The sequence below is a fragment of the Oncorhynchus keta genome, chromosome 13, assembly GCF_023373465.1.
Source record: "Oncorhynchus keta strain PuntledgeMale-10-30-2019 chromosome 13, Oket_V2, whole genome shotgun sequence".
In the NCBI taxonomy this organism is placed as follows: domain Eukaryota; kingdom Metazoa; phylum Chordata; class Actinopteri; order Salmoniformes; family Salmonidae; genus Oncorhynchus; species Oncorhynchus keta.
Window position 1 is genome coordinate 49,325,564 of NC_068433.1, and position 22,446 is coordinate 49,348,009.

The 22,446-nt window shown below is 43.0% G+C and overlaps 1 protein-coding gene across 3 annotated transcripts in view; it reads right to left on the reverse strand.

The window, feature by feature from the left end:
- The window catches only part of si:dkey-97m3.1 (fatty acyl-CoA reductase 1), a 64,758-nt gene that overhangs the window by 9,451 nt on the left and 32,861 nt on the right, over positions 1-22,446 (reverse strand). For all 3 annotated transcript variants that reach the window (XM_052460517.1, XM_052460515.1, XM_052460516.1), the window contains 2 exons: positions 7,674-7,849; positions 596-775 (listed from right to left, as the gene is read on the reverse strand). In XM_052460517.1, coding sequence (XP_052316477.1) covers positions 596-775; positions 7,674-7,849 — 356 coding nt within the window. The remainder of the gene's footprint in view (positions 1-595; positions 776-7,673; positions 7,850-22,446) is intronic.

Genomic DNA, 22,446 nt, shown 5'->3' on the forward strand with positions numbered 1-22,446 from the left:
TAGCTGTCTGTGATGGTATTTATAATCAATCATTAGTTGGAAATGGCACAAGGTGGTGTGAACTTGACTGCACCCGTGGTTCGGTTCAATTCCATTTCAATCAGTTCATTCAGGAGATTAATTGAAATTCAATGAATATACTGTCATTTATCTAACTAATGGCTAGATTCTATCAGATCTGCGCTAGTCGACACCAGCATAGCAGTTGTTTGGTGGAACAGCGTTAGAGCTGTCAAATCCACAAGCAGCTCCCGACATTATACCTAAAGCAGACATTTTCTCGTTCTGAACTTCCAACGCGAGTGGGACAGGTGTGGCATTGTGACAATGATCACATGAGCAGCTGCTCACCGATGTGACAGGTACAACGTAGTTCCACCTCCGACTGCGCCAAAACATCAGCTATGCGGGTGTTGGCTCTCGCCGGTTAAAGCTTGATCTGATTGAATCCAGATCTATGTGCCATTTATCTTCAGTGAGCATATTTTCAATGCATGAAATTTGCAAATTAATTCACTTCCTGAATAGATGGAGTCGTAATAGCAGCAACCCCACCCTCAACTCGGGTGCAGAAAGTAGACTTCACACTACTCACTCCAGGGTGTCGATGAGCTTCTTGGGTTCTACAGGCGGTGGGTAGATGATCTCGTCGATGTGCCTGCGGTTGCAGTTGGCATAGGCTGTGGAGATGTGGATGAAGGCCTGGAGGTGGTGCATCTGCTGAGCCAGACTCAGGAGCTGCTGCGTCGCAATCACATTCAGCTGCAGGGCGTGTCTAGGAAGAGAGGACACACACACAGCAGGACTAGGTAAGAGATCACTGTGCATAAGTACACATAAGAAGCATAAGCACACTATGCATTACCATAATATCATCACAAGGAGAAAAGTGAGACAGTGAGAGAGAGACCAAGAGAGACAGAGACAGAGCGACTGAAAGACAGTGATAGACCGAGAGAGAGAGACAGAGATAAAAAGATAAACAGAAAAAGAGAGAGAGGAGGGTGAGAGAGAGCACGTTGGAAGGTTGGCATTATAATCATCCTCCCTCAAACCCTTTAATCGTCACACTTCATTCCAGGAATGTGCTTCCATTCCAGGAATAAACAGACAGAACTCTAGCTCACCTCTCAGCCAGTCTACAGAGAAAGATAGTGCTTCTCAGCCACAGTCAGGCAGTGTGGACGGTGTGTGTGTGTGTGTGTGAGTGCAGATGTGGTTTGGCAGCGGTTTCCCATTAACGGCAGCGCAGGGACGGCAGTCATGACAGTCAGTGGCGACAGTCAGTGGCAGTGGCATGTCACGGGGGATAAGAGTGGTAGTAGAAGTAGGCAAGTAGGCCAGTTTGAGAACTATCAGAGCACTAGGCCAGTTTGAGAACTATTCTAGAGTACTAGGCCAGTTTGAGGACTATTATAGAGAACTATTCTAGAGCACAAGGCCAGTTTGAGAATATTCTAGAGAATTATTCTAGAGCACTAGGCCAGTTTGAGGACTATTCTAGAGAACTATTCTAGAGCACTAGGCCAGTTTGAGAACTATTCTAGAGCACTAGGCCAGTTTGAGGACTATTATAGAGAACTATTCTAGAGCACTAGGCCAGTTTGAGAACTATTCTAGAGAACTATTCCAGAGCACTAGGCCAGTTTGAGAACTATTCTAGAGTACTAGGCCAGTTTGAGGACTATTATAGAGAACTATTCTAGAGCACAAGGCCAGTTTGAGAACTATTATAGAGCACTAGGCCAGTTTGATAACGACTATAGAGCACTAGGCATGTTTGATAACTATTACAGAGCACTAGGCCAGTTTGAGAACTATTATAGAGCACTACGCCAGTTTAAGAGAGAACACCACTGTGACTGTGGACTGCTCCCAACGGTGTTTCTCACTGTTCCAAGCTGCTAACAGTGCCTCTTCAACCTCAGGAGGAAATTTGGCTTGTCACCAAAAACACTCAAACTTTTACAGATGCACAATCGAGAGCATCCTGTCGGGCTGTATCACCGCCTGGTACGGCAACTGCTCCGCCCACAACCGTAAGGCTCTCCAGAGGGTAGTGAGGTCTGCACAACGCATCACCGGGGGCAAACTACCTGCCCTTCAGGACACCTACACAACCCAATGTCACAGGAAGGCCAAAAATATCATCAAGGACAACAACCACCCGAGCCACTGCCTGTTCACCCCGCCATCACCCAGAAGGCGAGGTCAGTACAGGTGCATCAATGCAGGTACCGAGAGACTGAAAAACAGCTTCTATCTCAAGGCCATCAGACTGTTAAACAGCCATCACGAACATTGAGTGGCTGCTGCCAACATAGTGACTCATCTCTAGCCACTTTAATAATGAAAAAATTGATGTAATAAATGTATCACTAGTCACTTTAAACAATGCTACTTTATATGTTTTCATACCCTACATTACTCATCTCATATGTATATACTGGACTCTATACCATCTACTGCATCTTGCCTATGACATTCGGCCATCGCTCATTCATATATTTTTATGTACATATTCTTATTCATTCTTTTACACTTGTGTGTATAAGGTAGTTGTGAAATTGTTAGGTTAGATTACTCGTTAGATATTACTGCATGGTCGGAACTAGAAGCACAAGCATTTCGCTACAGTCGCATTAACATCTGCTAACCATGTGTAGGTGACAAATCCAATTTGATTTGATTTGACAACATTGTGTGACAGACAAGAGAACGTGAGAGAGAACAGGGAAGAGAGAGAGAGAAATACAGAGGAAGGGATGGAGAGGTAGGGGTGAAAAGACAAAGACAAAGTGAGAGAAGAGAGCTATGATGCTGTTCAGAGAACAATCTCACAGCTTTTCCCAAACTGAGCTGTCAGTCATGGCTAATGTCCCGCCTCCCCACACCTCCTTTCACCTCTCTGACTGCATCTCATCCCTTAAGGCTGTCCTGTCTGTCCTACTCAACGGGATATGTTCCCAGCAGCCACACAGACACCCAGACAGGCGTATTTAACACTATGATGAATACTTGTGAGAATACACTGAGACAGATAGCCACAGAGCTCTTTAATGTTTTAATAATCCCTCTGAAGACCTCATTCCTGCTTCCTCACTGAGTAGGAGACATCTAAAGATCTCTCTACCCCCTACAGCTAGCTACCTGCAGACATCTCTCTACCCCCTACAGCTAGCTACCTGCAGACATCTCTCTACCCCCTACAGCTAGCTACCTGCAGACATCTCTCTACCCCCTACAGCTAGCTACCTGCAGACATCTCTCTACCCCCTACAGCTAGCTACCTGCAGACATCTCTCTACCCCCTACAGCTAGCTACCTGCAGACTCCCTGGATACATCTCTCTCTCTCTATCTCACCACATGGAACATCGATGCACTGTCTACTACGTGAGATAATGAAACCACGTGGAATATTGAAAACTTAAACAGTTTCAAAATCCTTAATATAAATTCAATGTTACTGTAAGTCTTTATTCGCTCAACAACATTGTTTTGGATTTTGATTTAATATGTTTAATGATGCACTCAACAACCCGGTCGCATTCCGCTTCGCTCCACAGGTAGTATCACATTTTCATTTCATTTCATTACAGCACAACGGTTTGATTTGTTTGATCGTAGCTAGCTACATAGCCGTCTGTGTATCAAAGATAATTGTGTAGTCTAGAGCGATTTTCTAGGTTAGCTAGCCAGCTATTGTCGTTCTTTTAACGCAACGTAACGTAATCAACACTGCTAGCTAGCCAGCTAGCCCCTGAATAGCAGCACTGTAGAAACTATTACACTCAACGGAACGACTTGATTAGTGTAGTGTCAACAACGCAGCCACTGCCAGCTAGCCTACAAAGTCAACAACGCAGCCACTGCCAGCTAGCCTACTTCAGCAGTACTGTATCATTTTAATCATTTTAGTCAATAAGATTCTTGCTACGTAAGCTTAACTTTCTGAACATTCGAGACGTGTAGTCCACTTGTCATTCCAATCTCCTTGCATTAGTGTAGCCTCTTCTGTAGCCTGTCAACTATGTGTCTGTCTATCCCTGTTCTCTCCTCTCTGCACAGACCATACAAACGCTCCACACCGCGTGGCCGCGCCACCTAATCTGGTGGTCCCAGCGCGCACGACCCACGTGGAGTTCCAGGTCTCCGGTAGCCTCTGGAACTGCCGATCTGCAGCCAACAAGGCAGAGTTCATCTCAGCCTATGCCTCCCTCCAGTCCCTCGACTTCTTGGCACTGACGGAAACATGGATCACCACAGATAACACTGCTACTCCTACTGCTCTCTCTTCGTCCGCCCACGTGTTCTCGCACACCCCGAGAGCTTCTGGTCAGCGGGGTGGTGGCACCGGGATCCTCATCTCTCCCAAGTGGTCATTCTCTCTTTCTCCCCTTACCCATCTGTCTATCGCCTCCTTTGAATTTCATGCTGTCACAGTTACCAGCCCTTTCAAGCTTAACATCCTTATCATTTATCGCCCTCCAGGTCCCCTCGGAGAGTTCATCAATGAGCTTGATGTCTTGATAAGCTCCTTTCCTGAGGACGGCTCACCTCTCACAGTTCTGGGCGACTTTAACCTCCCCACGTCTACCTTTGACTCATTCCTCTCTGCCTCCTTCTTTCCACTCCTCTCCTCTTTTGACCTCACCCTCTCACCTTCCCCCTACTCACAAGGCAGGCAATACGCTCGACCTCATCTTTACTAGATGCTGTTCTTCCACTAACCTCATTGCAACTCCCCTCCAAGTCTCCGACCACTACCTTGTATCCTTTTCCCTCTCGCTCTCATCCAACACTTCCCACACTGCCCCTACTTGGATGGTATCGCGCCGTCCCAACCTTCGCTCTCTCTCCCCCGCTACTCTCTCCTCTTCCATCCTATCATCTCTTCCCTCTGCTCAAACCTTCTCCAACCTATCTCCTGATTCTGCCTCCTCAACCCTCCTCTCCTCCCTTTCTGCATCCTTTGACTCTCTATGTCCCCTATCTTCCAGGCCGGCTCGGTCCTCCCCTCCCGCTCCGTGGCTCGACGACTCATTGCGAGCTCACAGAACAGGGCTCCGGGCAGCCGAGCGGAAATGGAGGAAAACTCGCCTCCCCTGCGGACCTGGCATCCTTTCACTCCCTCCTCTCTACATTTTCCTCCTCTGTCTCTGCTGCTAAAGCCACTTTCTACCACTCTAAATTCCAAGCATCTGCCTCTAACCCTAGGAAGCTCTTTGCCACCTTCTCCTCCCTCCTGAATCCTCCTCCCCCCTCCTCCCTCTCTGCAGATGACTTCGTCAACCATTTTGAAAAGAAGGTCGGCGACATCCGATCCTCGTTTGCTAAGTCAAACGACACCGCTGGTTCTGCTCACACTGCCCTACCCTGTGCTCTGACCTCTTTCTCCCTCTCTCTCCAGATGAAATCTCGCGTCTTGTGACGGCCGGCCGCCCAACAACCTGCCCGCTCGACCCTATCCCCTCCTCTCTTCTCCAGACCATTTCCGGAGACCTTCTCCCTTACCTCACCTCGCTCATCAACTCATCCCTGACCGCTGGCTATGTCCCTTCCGTCTTCAAGAGAGCGAGAGTTGCACCCCTTCTGAAAAAACCTACACTCGATCCCTCCGATGTCAACAACTACAGACCAGTATCCCTTCTTTCTTTTCTCTCCAAAACTCTTGAACGTGCCGTCCTTGGCCAGCTCTCCCGCTATCTCTCTCAGAATGACCTTCTTGATCCAAATCAGTCAGGTTTCAAGACTAGTCATTCAACTGAGACTGCTCTTCTCTGTATCACGGAGGCGCTCCGCACTGCTAAAGCTAACTCTCTCTCCTCTGCTCTCATCCTTCTAGACCTATCGGCTGCCTTCGATACTGTGAACCATCAGATCCTCCTCTCCACCCTCTCCGAGTTGGGCATCTCCGGCGCGGCCCACGCTTGGATTGCGTCCTACCTGACAGGTCGCTCCTACCAGGTGGCGTGGCGAGAATCTGTCTCCTCACCACGCGCTCTCACCACTGGTGTCCCCCAGGGCTCTGTTCTAGGCCCTCTCCTATTCTTGCTATACACCAAGTCACTTGGCTCTGTCATAACCTCACATGGTCTCTCCTATCATTGCTATGCAGACGACACACAATTATATCTTCTCCTTTCCCCCTTTTGATGACCAGGTGGCGAATCGCATCTCTGCATGTCTGGCAGACATATCAGTGTGGATGACGGATCACCACCTCAAGCTGAACCTCGGCAAGACGGAGCTGCTCTTCCTCCCGGGGAAGGACTGCCCGTTCCATGATCTCGCCATCACGGTTGACAACTCCATTGTGTCCTCCTCCCAGAGCGCTAAGAACCTTGGCGTGATCCTGGACAACATCCTGTCGTTCTCAACTAACATCAAGGCGGTGGCCCGTTCCTGTAGGTTCATGCTCTACAACATCCGCAGAGTACGACCCTGCCTCACACAGGAAGCGGCGCAGGTCCTAATCCAGGCACTTGTCATCTCCCGTCTGGATTACTGCAACTCGCTGTTGGCTGGGCTCCCTGCCTGTGCCATTAAACCCCTACAACTCATCCAGAACGCCGCAGCCCGTCTGGTGTTCAACCTTCCCAAGTTCTCTCACGTCACCCCGCTCCTCCGCTCGCTCCTCTCTCCACTGGCTTCCAGTTGAAGCTCGCATCCGCTACAAGACCATGGTGCTTGCCTACGGAGCTGTGAGGGGAACGGCACCTCAGTACCTCCAGGCTCTGATCAGGCCCTACACCCAAACAAGGGCACTGCGTTCATCCACCTCTGGCCTGCTCGCCTCCCTACCACTGAGGAAGTACAGTTCCCGCTCAGCCCAGTCAAAACTGTTCGCTGCTCTGGCTCCCCAATGGTGGAACACACTCCCTCACGACGCCAGGACAGCGGAGTCAATCACCACCTTCCGGAGACACCTGAAACCCCACCTCTTTAAGGAATACCTAGGATAGGATAAAGTAATCCTTCTTCCCCCCCCCCCCCTTAAAAGATTTAGATGCACTATTGTAAAGTGGCTGTTCCACTGGATGTCATAAGGTGAATGCACCAATTTGTAAGTCGCTCTGGATAAGAGCATCTGCTAAATGACTTAAATGTAAATGTAAATGTAATGTAAGTGTTTGCCTGTCAACCATTTTAGGTCAACAATGTTGCTTGATAGACGCTACACAAAGCTATATTATTGGGGAATCTCTGTTATCTTTCTCAACATCCTCATCATACTCTAGATGTATCAGCTTTCCCATTGGTCAACACCAGAACACAAATAGACCACACTATCAACCAAACATCACTTCCTGTAGGAAGTCCCCGCACACTGGGCACTTCCTGGTACTCGGGACAATGACAAAGCAAAACCCTTCGACCCCATAAACCAGACCAGAGTAAAACATCAAAAATAAAACATGTGACCAAGATACAGATGACCCTGGCCCCTATACGGGCTGACCTCGTCTCAACTAGAGACGGTCTACTGTGTTGACGTCAGTTAATAGGATCTCTATGTCTTTGTACCTCTCTCTGTGTCAGACACAAGCTATGTCCATGCATTTATACACAATCAAACAGATTTGATTTGTTGAGTTGATAAAGTGGTGAGTCAGCATGATAGCTAGGTGATAGAGGAAGAGTCAGTGTGTAGGGGGTTGTGGTCCTCACTTGAGGGGTTCGTCGAAGCGGATGGTGGCAGCACAGTGGAAGATGATGTTGACGCAGGAGGTCAGTCTCTCTACGTCCTCAGGACTGATGGCCAGGGCAGGCTGTGTCAACTCACTGCTGATAGGAACTATCTTCTGGTGGAAGTCTGGGTTGTCCTCCCTCACGCGGTCAAACAGCTGCAGGAAATGCACACATAGATGCATCAGATCATATCAACGTATGTCAAGCCATTGATTTAGCCAGGTCCATATGTAAAGGACACTATATGCATAGATGTCTGTAACAATTCTGTCCACATTGATGTTTGGCTGGAGGCTATTCCTCTGCACAACTGCTACTGTGTGAAGCCATGGCAGCTTTTACCTAACAATAGCACCATAGTAGTATTTGCAAGCCTCAGTATTAACAATATGGGTCATGTTGCCCTATGTAATTGATGAATGACTCGTATTTAAACACAGATTGAGCGGGTGTCAATATTTGCATTTTCCCACAATGCCCTTGTAGCAGTGGCGTTGCTCATAGGAGACCACACGCTGCAGTACCAGAGCACACTGTTTGCGTGTGTGTGTGTAACATGTTCCCTTTGGCTGTGACTCAGATGAGGCAGGGCGTGCACCCTACGGAACACTGCACAGGAAATGAAACCACCTTATCACCAAGGAGGGAGATAATATCACTCCTTATCCTCCATGCAAAAACCATGATCAACAAATTATAGGTTTTAGTCTTGAAGGATGGTGTTTTAGGGCTGAATATAAGAACACAACAAACAGAAGGGAAGATAAAGTATCTTGTGACAGAAGAGACATAAAGTAGATGGCCAGCGTGCACCTCAGATTTGGCTCTGGGTGTCAAGAATAAAGGAAGTGCAGAAGAAAACTTAACATTTCAGATTGCTAGTGATTAGGATTAGCATGTGTGAGTTATGAAATTGGCTCTGTGTGTGTGTGGTGTGTTTGTGGCAGTACCGGCTGCCCTGGTAAGCAGACCACGAAGTGAAGAGCAGGACAGATGTTGAGTAATGCCTCCAACAGCTGTTCATATCCATATTCTCTCTCTCCATCTCTCTTTCTATCGCTGTCTCTTTTCTGGCTCTCTAATGAGTCAATGTTGACTGCACTTTTCCTCACATCCTGACAAACTCTGATGAACTCTGTTGACCTCATTCACCCTGGTGGAAAAAGCCCAAAGTCACTGAGGTCACAATGTATTGTCCTCCCCATTCTGCTTTCTACTCCAGCTCATCCCAGCCTCTACTCTACTGATTTCAGAGGAGCTCGGTGTGGCCCCACCATTTTTTCAATGCAGCCCTGAAGTTGTGGCCGAGCTGGCCGTGAACCTCTAGGCCATGTGTTGGTGTAGCCCCCTTGAAGGTGGGCACCAAAACTGGCACACCAAAACTGGCACAAACACCCACCAACCAACCCAGGTAACACAGTGCTCCGAGGAAGTTTTTACCCAGTCAGCAAAACAACAGAAATCAAACAGAGACCAGCCTTTTACAGTTCTGTAACACAGCTGCCTTGGAAGAGGTACTGGGTCTAAAAAGCATGAAAACGAGGTGGCATAAAGTGGCACAGACCCTTTCATAGTGGCTTGGAAAAGGCCCACTTTAAGGTATGGGGCACGCTTAGTGAGAGAGACAGAGGGAGGGAGGGAGAGAGCAGGATCAGTTTCACTCCCGTCTGTAACCGGCTATTCCCTTCACTCTTATCAGAGTGGTCCCAGCCATACAGAAAACCACTGCTGCTGATCCAACAAAAAACTATGACTACACTGTACATCATGTATAGTACCAACGCTACTACTACACTGTACATCATGTATAGTACCAACGCTACTACTACACATCATGTATAGTACCAACTTTACTACGACACATCATGTATAGTACCAACGCTACTACGACACATCATGTATAGTACCAACGCTACTACTACACATCATGTATAGTACCAACGCTACTACTACACATCATGTATAGTACCAACGCTACTACTACACATCATGTATAGTACCAACGCTACTACTATACATCATGTATAGTACCAACGCTACTACTAAACTGTACATCATGTATAGTACCAACGCTACTACTACACTGTACATCATGTATAGTACCAACGCTACTACTACACATCATGTATAGTACCAACACTACTACTACACTGTACATCATGTATAGTACCAACGCTACTACTACACACATCATGTATAGTACCAACGCTACTACTACACATCATGTATAGTACATCACTGTCATGTATAGTACCAACGCTACTACTACACTGTACATCATGTATAGTACCAACGCTACTACTACACTGTATAGTACATCATGTATCATGTACCAACGCTACTACTACACATCATGTATAGTACATCATGTATAGTACCAACACTACTACTACACTGTACATCATGTATAGTACCAACGCTACTACTAAACTGTACATCATGTATAGTACCAACGCTACTACTACACTGTACATCATGTATGTAGTACCAACGCTACTACTACACTGTACATCATGTATAGCACCAACGCTACTACTACACTGTACATCATGTATAGTACCAACGCTACTACTACACTGTACATCATGTATAGTACCAACGCTACTACTACACTGTACATCATGTATAGCACCAACGCTACTACTACACTGTACATCATGTATAGTACCAACGCTACTACTACACTTTACATCATGTATAGTACCAACGCTACTACTACACTGTACATCATGTATAGTACCAACACTACGACACTGTACATCATGTATAGTACCAATACTACTACGACACTGTACATCATGTATAGTACCAACACTACTACTACACTGTACATCATGTATAGTACCAACGCTACTACTACACTGTACATCATGTATAGTACCAACGCTACTACTACACTGTACATCATGTATAGTACCAACACTACTTACTCACTGACACATCATGTACAGTCAACGCTACTACTACTACATCATGTATAGTACCAACGCTACTACTACACATCATGTATAGTACCAACGCTACTACTACACATCATGTATAGTACCAACGCTACTACTACACTGTACATCATGTATAGTACCAACGCTACTACTAAACTGTACATCATGTATAGTACCAACGCTACTACTACACTGTACATCATGTATAGTACCAACGCTACTAATACACATCATGTATAGTACCAACACTACTACTACACTGTACATCATGTATATGTACCAACGCATCATGTATAGTACTACTACACTGTACATCATGTATAGTACCAACGCTACTACTACACTGTACATCATGTATAGTACCAACGCTACTACTACACTGTACATCATGTATAGTACCAACGCTACTACTAAACTGTACATCATGTATAGCACCAACGCTACTACTACACTGTACATCATGTATAGTACCAACGCTACTACTACACTGTACATCATGTATAGTACCAACGCTACTACTACACTGTACATCATGTATAGCACCAACACTACTACTACACTGTACATCATGTATAGTACCAACACTACTACTACACATCATGTATAGTACCAACACTACTACTACACTGTACATCATGTATAGTACCAACGCTACTACTAAACTGTACATCATGTATAGTACCAACGCTACTACTACACTGTACATCATGTACAGTACCAACGCTACTACTACACTGTACATCATGTATAGCACCAACGCTACTACTACACTGTACATCATGTATAGTACCAACGCTACTACTACACTGTACATCATGTATAGTACCAACGCTACTACTACACTGTACATCATGTATAGTACCAACGCTACTACTACACTGTACATCATGTATAGTACCAACGCTACTACTAAACTGTACATCATGTATAGCACCAACACTACTACTACACTGTACATCATGTATAGTACCAACACTACGACACTGTACATCATGTATAGTACCAATACTACTACGACACTGTACATCATGTATAGTACCAACACTACTACTACACTGTACATCATGTATAGTACCAACGCTACTACTACACTGTACATCATGTATAGTACCAACGCTACTACTACACATCATGTATAGTACCAACTTTACTACGACACATCATGTACAGTACCAACGCTACTACTACACATCATGTATAGTACCAACGCTACTACTACACATCATGTATAGTACCAACGCTACTACTACACATCATGTATAGTACCAACGCTACTACTAAACTGTACATCATGTATAGTACCAACGCTACAACTACACTGTACATCATGTATAGTACCAACGCTACTACTATACTGTACATCATGTATAGTACCAACGCTACTACTACACTGTACATCATGTATAGTACCAACGCTACTACTAAACTGTACATCATGTATAGTACCAACGCTACTACTACACTGTACATCATGTATAGTACATCATGTACATCATGTATAGTACGCTACTACTACACTGTACATCATGTATAGTACCAACGCTACTACTACACTGTACATCATGTATAGTACCAACGCTACTACTACACTGTACATCATGTATAGTACCAACGCTACTACTACACTGTACATCATGTATAGTACCAACGCTACTACTACAACTGTACATCATGTATAGTACCAACACTACTACTACACTGTACATCATGTATAGTACCAACGCTACTACTACACTGTACATCATGTATAGTACCAACGCTACTACTACACTGTACATCATGTATAGTACCAACTACTACTACTAACTGTACATCATGTATAGTACCAACGCTACTACTACACTGTACATCATGTATAGTACCAACGCTACTACTACACTGTACATCATGTATAGTACCAACGCTACTACTACACTGTACATCATGTATAGTACCAACACTACTACTACACTGTACATCATGTATAGTACCAACTACTACTGTACATCATGTATAGTACCAACGCTACTACTACACTGTACATCATGTATAGTACCAACGCTACTACTAAACTGTACATCATGTATAGTACCAACGCTACTACTACACTGTACATCATGTATAGTACCAACGCTACTACTACACTGTACATCATGTATAGTACCAACGCTACTACTACACTGTACATCATGTATAGTACCAACGCTACTACTACACTGTACATCATGTATAGTACCAACGCTACTACTACACTGTACATCATGTATAGTACCAACACTACTACTACACTGTACATCATGTATAGTACCAACACTACTACTACACTGTACATCATGTATAGTACCATACTATCATGTATAGTACCAACACTGTATCATGTATAGTACCAACACTACTACTACACTGTACATCATGTATAGTACCAACACTACTACTACACTGTACATCATGTATAGTACCAACACTACTACTACACTGTACATCATGTATAGTACCAACACTACTACTACACTGTACATCATGTATAGTACCAACGCTACTACTACACTGTACATCATGTATAGTACCAACACTACTACTACACTGTACATCATGTATAGTACCAACACTACTACTACACTGTACATCATGTATAGTACCAACACTACTACTACACTACACTGTACATCATGTATCATGTACCAACGCTACTACTACACTGTACATCATGTATAGTACCAACACTACTACTACACATCATGTATAGTACCAACGCTACTACTACACTGTACATCATGTATAGTACCAACACTACTACTACACTGTACATCATGTATAGTACCAACACTACTACTACACATACATCATGTATAGTACCAACACTACTACTACACTGTACATCATGTATAGTACCAATACTACTACTACACTGTACATCATGTATAGTACCAACTGCTACTACTACACTGTACATCATGTATAGTACCAACGCTACTACTACACTGTACATCATGTATAGTACCAACACTACTACTACACATCATGTATAGTACCAACACTACTAACATGTATAGTACCAACGCTACTACTACTATCATGTATAGTACACTGTACATCATCATGTATAGTACCAACACTACTACTACACTGTACATCATGTATAGTACCAACACTACTACTACACTGTACATCATGTATAGTACCAACACTACTACTACACTGTACATCATGTATAGTACCAACACTACTACTACACTGTACATCATGTATAGTACCAACACTACTACTACACTGTACATCATGTATAGTACCAATACTACTACTACACTGTACATCATGTATAGTACCAACACTACTACTACACTGTACATCATGTATAGTACCAACGCTACTACTACACTGTACATCATGTATAGTACCAACACTACTACTACACATCATGTATAGTACCAACACTACTACTACACTGTACATCATGTATAGTACCAACACTACTACTACACTGTACATCATGTATAGTACCAACACTACTACTACACTGTACATCATGTATAGTACCAACACTACTACTACACTGTACATCATGTATAGTACCAACACTACTACTACACTGTACATCATGTATAGTACCAACGCTACTACTACACTGTACATCATGTATAGTACCAACGCTACTACTACACATCATGTATAGTACCAACGCTACTACTACACTGTACAACATGTATAGTACCAACGCTACTACTACACTGTACATCATGTATAGTACCAACACTACTACTACACATCATGTATAGTACCAACGCTACTACTACACTGTACATCATGTATAGTACCAACACTACTACTACACTGTACATCATGTATAGTACCAACACTACTACTACACTGTACATCATGTATAGTACCAACGCTACTACTACACTGTACATCATGTATAGTACCAACACTACTACTACACATCATGTATAGTACCAACGCTACTACTACACTGTACATCATGTATAGTACCAACACTACTACTACACTGTACATCATGTATAGTACCAACACTACTACTACACTGTACATCATGTATAGTACCAACACTACTACTACACTGTACATCATGTATAGTACCAACACTACTACTACACTGTACATCATGTATAGTACCAACGCTACTACTACACTGTACATCATGTATAGTACCAACACTACTACTACACTGTACATCATGTATAGTACCAACGCTACTACTACACTGTACATCATGTATAGTACCAACAATACTACTACACTGTACATCATGTATAGTACCAACACTACTACTACACTGTACATCATGTATAGTACCAACACTACTACTACACTGTACATCATGTATAGTACCAATACTACTACGACACTGTACATCATGTATAGTACCAACACTACTACTACACATCATGTATAGTACTAACGCTACTACTACACTGCACATCATGTATAGTACCAACACTACTACTACACTGTACATCATGTATAGTACCAATACTACTACGACACTGTACATCATGTATAGTACCAACACTACTACTACACTGTACATCATGTATAGTACCAACGCTACTACAACACTGTACATCATGTATAGTACCAACACTACTACTACACATCATGTATAGTACCAACGCTACTACTACACTGTACATCATGTATAGTACCAACACTACTACTACACTGTACATCATGTATAGTACCAACGCTACAACTACACTGTACATCATGTATAGTACCAACACTACTACTACACTGTACATCATGTATAGTACCAACGCTACTACTACACTGTACATCATGTATAGTACCAACGCTACTACTACACTGTACATCATGTATAGTACCAACGCTACTACTACACTGTACATCATGTATAGTACCAACACTACTACTACACTGTACATCATGTATAGTACCAACACTACTACTACACTGTACATCATGTATAGTACCAACACTCATGTACTACACATCATGTATAGTACTAATCACTACTACTACACATCATGTATAGTACCAACACTACTACTACACATCATGTATAGTACTAACACTACTACTACACATCATGTATAGTACCAACACTACTACTACACTGTACATCATGTATAGTACCAACGCTACTACTACACTGTACATCATGTATAGTACCAACACTACTACTACACTGTACATCATGTATAGTACCAACACTACTACTACACTGTACATCATGTATAGTACCAACGCTACTACTACACTGTACATCATGTATAGTACCAACACTACTACTACACATCATGTATAGTACCAACACTACTACTACACTGTACATCATGTATAGTACCAACGCTACTACTACACTGTACATCATGTATAGTACCAACGCTACTACTACACATCATGTATAGTACCAACGCTACTACTACACTGTACAACATGTATAGTACCAACGCTACGACTACACTGTACATCATGTATAGTACCAACGCTACTACTACACTGTACATCATGTATAGTACCAACACTACTACTATACTGTACATCATGTATAGTACCAACACTACTACTACACATCATGTATAGTACTAACACTACTACTACACATCATGTATAGTACCAACACTACTACTACACATCATGTATAGTACTAACACTACTACTACACATCATGTATAGTACCAACACTACTACTACACAGTACATCATGTATAGTACCAACGCTACTACTACACTGTACATCATGTATAGTACCAACACTACTACTATACTGTACATCATGTATAGTACCAACGCTACTACTACACTGTACATCATGTATAGTACCAACACTACTACTTCTACACATCATGTATAGCACCAACACTACTACTATTACACTGTACATCATGTATAGTACCAAAACTGCTACTACACATCATGCATAGCACCAATACGACTACTACACATCATGTATAGTACCAACACTACTACTACACTGTACATCATGTATAGTACCAATACTACGACTACACTGTACATCATGTATAGTACCAATACTACGACTACACTGTACATCATGTATAGTACCAATACTACTACTACACTGTACATCATGTATAGTACCAACGCTACGACTACACTGTACATCATGTATAGTACCAACACTACTACTACACTGTACATCATGTATAGTACCAACACTACTACTACACTGTACATCATGTATAGTACGAACGCTACTACTACACTGTACATCATGTATAGTACCAACGCTACTACTACACTGTACATCATGTATAGTACCAACGCTACTACTACACTGTACATCATGTATAGTACCAACGCTACTACTACACTGTACATCATGTGTAGTACCAACGCTACTACTACACTGTACATCATGTATAGTACCAACACTACTACTACACTGTACATCATGTATTGTACCAACACTACTACTACACATCATGTATAGTACTAACACTACTACTACACATCATGTATAGTACTAACACTACTACTACACTGTACATCATGTATAGTACCAACACTACTACTACACTGTACATCATGTATAGTATGAACGCTACTACTACACTGTACAACATGTATAGTACCAACACTACTACTACACTGTACATCATGTATAGTACCAACACTACTACTACACTGTACATCATGTATAGTACCAACGCTACGACTACACTGTACATCATGTATAGTACCAACACTACTACTACACTGTACATCATGTATAGTACCAACGCTACTACTACACTGTACATCATGTATAGTACGAACGCTACTACTACACTGTACATCATGTATAGTACCAACGCTACTACTACACTGTACATCATGTATAGTACCAACGCTACTACTACACTGTACATCATGTATAGTACCAACGCTACTACTACACTGTACATCATGTATAGTACCAACGCTACTACTACACTGTACATCATGTATAGTACCAACACTACTACTACACATCATGTATAGTACCAACACTACTACTACACTGTACATCATGTATAGTACCAACGCTACTACTACACTGTACATCATGTATAGTACCAACGCTACTACTACACTGTACATCATGTATAGTACCAATACTACTGCTACACTGTACATCATGTATAGTACCAATACTACTACTACACTGTACATCATGTATAGCACCAACACTACTACTGCACATCATGTATAGTACCAACACTACTACTTCTACACATCATGTATAGCACCAACACTACTACTATTACACTGTACATCATGTATAGCACCAATACGACTACTACACATCATGTATAGTACCAACACTACTACTACACTGTACATCATGTATAGTACCAACACTACTACTACACTGTACATCATGTATAGTACCAACACTACTACTACACTGTACATCATGTATAGTACCAACGCTACTACTACACTGTACATCATGTATAGTACCAATACTACTACTATACTGTACATCATGTATAGTACCAACGCTACTAACACTGTACATCATGTATAGTACCAACGCTACTACTACACTGTACATCATGTATAGTACCAACACTACTACTACACATCATGTATAGTACCAACGCTACTACTACACTGTACATCATGTATAGTACCAACACTACTACTACACATCATGTATAGTACCAACGCTACTACTACACTGTACATCATGTATAGTACCAACAGTACTACTACACTGTACATCATGTATAGCACCAACACTACTACTTCACATCATGTATAGTACCAACACTACTACTACTACACATCATGTATAGTACCAACACTACTACTACACATCATGTATAGTACCAACGCTAGACTACACATCATGTATAGTACCAACGCTACGACTACACATCATGTATAGTACCAACACTACTACTACACATCATGTATAGTACCAACGCTACTACTACTACACATCATGTATAGCACCAATACGACTACTACACATCATGTATAGTACCAACACTACTACTACACTGTACATCATGTATAGTACCAACACTACTACTACACTGTACATCATGTATAGTACCAACGCTACTACTACACTGTACATCATGTATAGTACCAACACTACTACTACACTGTACATCATGTATAGTACCAACGCTACTACTACACTGTACATCATGTATAGTATCAACACTACTACTACACATCATGTATAGTACCAACGCTACTACTACACTGTATATCATGTATAGTACCAACACTACTACTACACTGTACATCATGTATAGTACCAACACTACTACTACACTGTACATCATGTATAGTACCAACGCTACTACTACACTGTACATCATGTATAGTATCAACACTACTACTACACATCATGTATAGTACCAACACTACTACTACACTGTACATCATGTATAGTACCAACACTACTACTACACTGTACATCATGTATAGTACCAACGCTACTACTACACTGTACATCATGTATAGTACCAACGCTACTACTACACTTTACATCATGTATAGTACCAATACTACTACTACACTGTACAACATGTATAGTACCAACACTACTACTACACTGTACATCATGTATAGTACCAACGCTACTACTACACTGTACATCATGTATAGTACCAACACTACTACTACACATCATGTATAGTACCAACACTACTACTACACATCATGTATAGTACCAACACTACTACTACACATCATGTATAGTACCAACGCTACTACTACACTGTACATCATGTATAGTACCAATACTCCTGCTACACTGTACATCATGTATAGTACCAATACTACTACTACACTGTACATTATGTATAGCACCAACACTACTACTACACATCATGTATAGTACCAATACTACTGCTACACTGTACATCATGTATAGTACCAACGCTACTACTACACTGTACATCATGTATAGTATCAACACTACTACTACACATCATGTATAGTACCAACGCTACTACTACACTGTATATCATGTATAGTACCAACACTACTACTACACTGTACATCATGTATAGTACCAACGCTACTACTACACTGTACATCATGTATAGTACCAATACTACTGCTACACTGTACATCATGTATAGTACCAATACTACTACTACACATCATGTATAGCACCAACACTACTACTACACATCATGTATAGTACCAACACTACTACTTCTACACATCATGTATAGCACCAACACTACTACTATTACACTGTACATCATGTATAGTACCAAAACTACTACTACACATCATGCATAGCACCAATACGACTACTACACATCATGTATAGTACCAACACTACTACTACACTGTACATCATGTATAGTACCAATACTACTACTACACTGTACATCATGTATAGTACCAATACTACTACTACACTGTACATCATGTATAGTACCAACACTACTACTACACATCATGTATAGTACCAACACTACTACTACACATCATGTATAGTACCAACACTACTACTTCTACACATCATGTATAGCACCAACACTACTACTATTACACTGTACATCATGTATAGTACCAAAACTACTACTACACATCATGCATAGCACCAATACGACTACTACACATCATGTATAGTACCAACACTACTACTACACTGTACATCATGTATAGTACCAACACTACTACTACACTGTACATCATGTATAGTACCAATACTACTACACTGTACATCATGTATAACACCCACACTACTAACTTATCAGAATTAATGTAACCTGTCAGCCTTGTTGTAAAAAAAACAATTTAAGACAAGAGAGGGATAGGAAAAAAGAGGAAGAGAGAGTGAGAGAGAGAGGAAGAGCGAGGAAGAGAGAGTGAGAGAGGAAGAGAGCGAGAAAGAAAGAGAGAGGAAGAGAGATGGAGGAAGAGAGGGAGAGAGAGGGGGAGAAGGAGGAGGTAGAAATAGTGAGTGCATTAAGGTCAGAGGGGTAAGTGAGGTCAGAGATTGTGGGCCTGTGCATGGCCTTTGTTCAGAGATGAGGAGAGAAGGGCATTGTGGGATATGGGTGTTCTTTTGTGAGAGACTGAGGCAGTCTCCCAGTGCCAGCCTACCACTGATCTCCCCTCTGGCACAAACCATCTGACTGTGTGTTACTGTGTGTGTCTCTCTCTCTCACTCTCTGTGTGTGTGCATGAGTTTCAATGTGTGTGAGAGATGTGTGGATGTGTGCCCGCATCTTCCCACAGTAACAGCGCAGCATGGCCGTCAGGGCTGAGACAGAGGAGCTAATCTCTCTGTCTCTCTGTATCCTCAGACACAAAGTCACTGCTGGGATGACTGGGCTCGAACACAGCATCCATTTAACAGGGATTATCTATTCAACAGAGTTATCTATTAGATATCTGTTATTCTGACTATGTAGGGCTGCCAGCCTCGCTGCCTCTCGTGCCACATGCCAACCAGCCCCAGATGAGCAGCGGCATGAAATGACTGGCACCGTGCAAAGCTGGCAGCCTAGGCCTCTCTGTCAAACTCCCGGTCTCTGGGTGGGTCTCTGGGCAGGACCTGTGTGTAAGGGTATAACCCTGTGTCGGTGAGTACTCTCTGATCATGCCAACCTGCTTCAGGTGAGTCTATATGTGAAGAAATGCCTAGGGGTCGTAAATCTCCAGACTCTCCTCCCACTTGGCCTTGGGGGTCGTAAATCTCCAGACTCTCCTCCCACTTGGCCTTGGGGGTCGTAAATCTCCAGACTCTCCTCCCACTTGGCCTTGGGGTCGTAAATCTCCAGACTCTCCTCCCACTTGGCCTCGGGGTCGTAAATCTCCAGACTCTCCTCCCACTTGGCCTCGGGGTCGTAAATCTCCAGACTCTCCTTCCACTTGGCCTTGGGGTCGTAAATCTCCAGACTCTCCTCCCGCTTGGCGTCGGGGTCGTAAATCTCCAGACTCTCCTCCCGTTTGGCCTTGGGGTCGTAAATCTCCAGACTCTCCTCCCACTTGGCCTTGGGGGTCGTAAATCTCCAGACTCTCCTCCCACTTGGCTTTGGGGTCGGAAATCTCCAGACTCTCCTCCCACTTGGCTTTGGGCTCGTAAATCTCCAGACTCTCCTCCCACTTGGCCTTGGGGTCGGAAATCTCCAGACTCTCCTCCCACTTGGCCTTGGGGTCGTAAATCTCCAGACTCTCCTCCCACTTGGCCTAGGGGTCGTAAATCTCCAGACTCTCCTCCCACTTGGCCTAGGGGTCGTAAATCTCCAGACTCTCCTCCCGCTTGGCCTTGGGGGTCGTAAATCTCCAGACTCTCCTCCCACTTCAACAGTGGCGTTTGTAGACTTTCACAGTGTTAGGTTCTAATTTTCAGAGTAAATAACTCGAGAAGCTTTAATCAAGTTAAATTCTTCCCAAAGGTTCGACACAGCTGTATTCAGACAAAAGACATGACTTCCCCCGTGGTGGTAATCATACCCCAGTTTGGGTGGAGTCTCCTCTTTATCTCTAAACATTGCATCATTCTTGCTAAGCAGGGAACTAAGTGATATGAGCCTTCAACAGTTTCTCCACTTATCAGTACTGTCACATGCAATCGTTTCCCTTGCACTCAGCACATTCCAAGCTTAGTTGTCTTACTACAGAGAACCATTCACTTCTCACTCTTTTATATACTAGGAGTCTGATCTATCATGTCTTTAATATCTCAATGTTCAAAGTTTACCCCGAATACAACAACAGAAACCCAACACTAATGGCCCCTTCCTTTCAGCTAGCAACCTAAGCTGCCATGTTAAAACAGCTTCACTGACCATCCTGTAAATATAGCCGCTCATTCACAGTCCCTTTAGAGATGTCAGAGAGAGTGAGAGAGAGCGAGGGAGAGAGCGAGAGAGAGAGAG